The sequence below is a fragment of the Phoxinus phoxinus genome (assembly GCF_949152265.1).
Source record: "Phoxinus phoxinus genome assembly, chromosome: 3".
NCBI classification, from domain to species: Eukaryota; Metazoa; Chordata; class Actinopteri; order Cypriniformes; family Leuciscidae; genus Phoxinus; species Phoxinus phoxinus.
The window spans coordinates 22,261,745-22,265,823 of NC_136878.1; the positions used below are offsets into that span (position 1 = coordinate 22,261,745).

Consider the following 4,079-nt stretch of genomic DNA (forward strand, 5'->3'; position numbering starts at 1 on the left):
CCAGAGGAAATTAAACAAAACGGCTAGGTGTTAATTGTTAAATTTTAACAGGGCTGGAATGGCCTATCAGAAGACACCACGGAACTCTTATTTTTATTGAGTTAACTGTAATTTTTGAAAAGTTAAAAATCGGTGATCAAAGAGATCGGGTGATCTTGTTTTTGAGTTGGTAAAGTTGCGATGGTGGGAGGAGAGCAGCATTTCTCACCCCGAGTCAGAATAAAAGTATTCTTCATACTGTAGGCTACAGTGAAAACGGCTTCCATCAGAATACCGGAGATATCATTGCTCTAAGCTGCTCTTGCTGCCTTTTGCGATTATGTTAAAGTAGGCTAGTTCACAAGAATGATTGCTCTCGTTTTACTGGTTTTCGGAGGCGACTCATTGCTGCAGTGGATTTGGGATTTCATGTATAAGGAACGTCATGTTCTCCTCACGTCACCCCACTGGAGCGTGTGCGCAGCTTTCAGCACTCATCTCATCTTCTCTGCTCCCTTCATGCTTCTGGATGTGTTCAGTAAACACGTGGGGTGGATTCATAAGTACAGGATACGCAGTGAAGACGTTGGCTTGTATCAGTGGTTTCGATGTGCTTCTCGAATTTTATGGAAATACATGGTTGGCGTTTTACCGTTAACCGCGTTGTTTCTTTCGGTACGGCGCACGCATTTCCCGGAGAGAGCACCGTCCTCATTTCATGCATTCAGGGAATGTGTCTCATGCATGCTCATCTTCGATACGCTGTTCTTCATATTTCATTATACCATTCACAAGTAAGCAGGACACATCTCTCTAATCTCAGCATGTTGAGCTTCCTCGTTGCACAATTGGAGTGACAGTTTTAAATTCGGTTCTCGCTATATTAAATATGTTTTGGTTATGACTTTCTCAGTTTGTGTAAACTATAGGGTTCAGAGTATTTAAAAAAAAAAATATTATTCCACATTCATTTTACACATGTCTGGTAGGCTACAAATATGTGGCTTTGTTTCATTATTACAGTGTATACTTTTTTCTTTAATTACCCTGGAGGAATGAAAGTTAAATGTGACAACATTACATGCCCTATGAACGTTGTAACGTGTGAGGGGCATATTGTAACACATACAGTATTATAATGACATATGCCAGCTTAAAATGTTATCTGATCTAATAAAAAATATATACATGACAAACTTAAATATTTTCTCAATAAAATACAAATAATCTTTTCTTTTTTTCCATAAAAAATAATAGCATTTTTTTGCATTTTGAAAAGTTTGACAATGAACACACTGCAAAACACAGCTATGCATCATTGGTCAAAACAATACAGGCAAACAGATTAAGAAACATACTCAGACATTCAGAAAAACACAGAGCTGAACAAAACACTCCCCTCCCACCACTCAGCTCTCACAGAACAGGAGATAAATAGACGAGGCAGAACAAATGCTGTACATTTCTTGGAATAATATTTTCAAAATGTTCAGGTTCTTCCTCTCAGTCTTTATTCATATAAATATCAACATAATAAATTCATTCATAATACATATATTCATAAGTATGTATTCAGTTTTAATATATTAATAGATAATAGACATCATAACCAAACAAACATAAAGAAACTGGTCAGACTTATAATTATCTGGATGTTTTATTTCATATAGATTTAAGTTAATGTTATCCTGTAGTCACCTAATTGTTATTAATTTAGTAATGTTTGTGAAAAATCTATATTTAAAAAAAATCCATATTGTGTTGAATATGTTTAACATAAAATCTGTTAACTTTGGTACAGTGACACAAATTACCACGAAATCTAACATATTGATGCGTACAAATAACATGTATCTTATTTAATCCTCCATATTTATTTATTACATTTAAAATGACAAATATAATATAACACACAATAATATATATCTCAAACTAAAACAAATGTATGTATTTTTTCCCAGAATTCCCTGGCTGTACCACAACATCCACCGCATTCACCATCTGAACAGGGACACTTTTGCTCTGGCAGCTCAAGACTCCAGTATTTCTGAACTGCTGTCCCTACAAACCCTTGCATTTATCAGTGCCATGCTGGTGGGCTGCCACCCTGTTAGCGAAATCCTTTTCCATCTGGTTAACACCTGGATGGCAGTGGAGGACCACTGTGGATATGACTTTCCCTGGGCACTGCACCGGTTGCTGCCATGCTTTGGTGGGGCTCCGCACCACATGGTCCACCATCAGCACTTTAAAGGGAACTTCGCCCCCTACTTCAGACACTGGGATTACATCTTTGGGACCTCATTGCCCATCCCAGTAAATGAAGGAGACAATTGATAAGGTGAATCCCGGGTTAATTAGGCCATTATGACAGTGAGATTGAGAGTGTAAAAAAGTCTCACATTGTATCTTATTTCACCCTGAATTATCTGTCATTTAACAGTTTAACAGATTTTCAAATGTCTTTACTGAAATAAGTCCAGATATACCAAGAAACATAAAATTAATTCGGTTTATAATAATCAGAGAGTTTACAATCACACTTGCAATTGCAAGGTCTCTTTTTTTACTCAATCTAAACTGCGTAAATGTTTTATACATGCTTTGAACAGCCTACTGGCTATTTATTTAGGTAAGGGTTAGTAACACACATGTAACATTTCATTAAAAAATTAAAGTCACATAAACTGCCTTAGGTGCATTTTGAAGTAGCTATTTCCAATGGAAACCTGTCGAACAGTTTAATAAAAATATAGCAACATTAATGTTATGTTGAAGTAATTATTTACAATAGCATTCAAAAGATTTTTTCAATGTTTCTTATCTCTTATGCTCACCAAGGCTATGTTTACACGGAAACGATCTGAAGAGAAAACGCAAAAGTGGCGTTGCGTTATCACTTTTTATTCTGCGTTTAGACGAGCGTTATGGGGGTTCCCCCCCATATCTGCATCCATATGGTGATGCAAAAGTGTGTGAAATTCTATGTAGTATGCACTCTAGGCGGCTAGGTGGCAACATGAAGCACTGAAAGTAAAAGAGACGCTGACACTGTTTTCATGTTTATTACGGTAAAGCTGCTGCTTTAACCCTCGGTGCTTTTCGCGTGTCGCTCGTTTTTTTTTTTTGTCAGTGAAATTAATGCTATATTTTTAGTTTGATAATGTTTTGTTATTTTCCTGTACTGGCGCATGCCTGTGACGTAAACGTGTATGAGACGCCTTCACTGTCTAGCAGACTTTCGCGTTTTTACTGTTTTTACCCTTTAGACGGGAATGCGATGGTGGAGCGTTTTTAAGATTTCCACTCTGGAGGGTGGTTTCACTTTTTTGCATTTTTAAGCCCCAAAAACGCCATCACCGTGTAAACGAAAGGCACATCCGATAAAATATTTTTACGTTTTCACCCGCGAGCGTACAGGGCCCAATTTACACGGCGACGGCGTTTTTGTAGCTTAAAAACGCAAAAAAGTGAAACCACCCTCCAGAGGGGAAATTTCCCTTCTAAAGGGTAAAAACGCAAAAGTCTACTAGGGAGAGAAGTAGAAGGAAGGTTGTACGCAGGCTATGACTTGGTGTTGTTGTGTGGCAGTGCTTCACATTGCCACCTAGCCGCCTGGAGTGCATACTATATCGAATTTCACACACTTTTGCGTCACGATATGCACGCAGATTTCCCCACCATAACGCTCGTCTAAACGCAGAATAAAAAGTGATAACGCAACGCCACTTTTGCGTTTTCTCTTCAGATCGTTTTCGTGTAAACATAGCCTTAAACACCGTCTCAGTGTGGACGGAAGGCCAAAACGGAGAGAAAAATATACGTTTTTAAACGAAAACGTATTAGTGTGGACATGGCTCCACCAGTGTGTCACGGCTCCACCAGATCTACAGACTCCACCCACTCATTCACTCTCCCCTGATTACAAATCACCACACCTGTACCTCGTCACCTGTTCACTAAATTCACTTGCACCACTCTTCATTGGGCCTTTCTTAATCTGTGTTCTTGTCTGTACTTGTGTTCTTGTGAAACGTCATCTTTTGTGGCCCAAGTACTGTCCCAATACACAAGTTTGCATTTTGGCAAGAACGGTTAAA

The 4,079-nt window shown here is 38.4% G+C and overlaps 1 protein-coding gene across 1 annotated transcript; it reads left to right on the forward strand.

Annotated features, from left to right (window-relative positions):
• The first annotated feature begins 219 nt into the window (after positions 1 to 219).
• Positions 220 to 2,736, forward strand: ch25hl3 (cholesterol 25-hydroxylase like 3). Its single transcript, XM_079608468.1, has 2 exons — positions 220 to 773; positions 1,941 to 2,736. Exons 1-2 carry the CDS (start codon positions 346 to 348, stop codon positions 2,314 to 2,316), a joined length of 804 nt encoding a protein of 267 aa, XP_079464594.1. The 5' UTR covers positions 220 to 345; the 3' UTR covers positions 2,317 to 2,736.
• The last annotated feature ends 1,343 nt before the right edge of the window (positions 2,737 to 4,079 follow it).

Bases quoted from the DNA above. Each gene is read 5' to 3' on its own strand.
- ch25hl3 (XM_079608468.1), top strand. From the start codon at position 346: ATGATTGCTCTCGTTTTACTGGTTTTCGGAGGCGACTCATTGCTGCAG. The intron at 774-1,940 runs GTAAGCAGGACA...ATTTTTTCCCAG, and splicing joins TTTCATTATACCATTCACAA to AATTCCCTGGCTGTACCACA.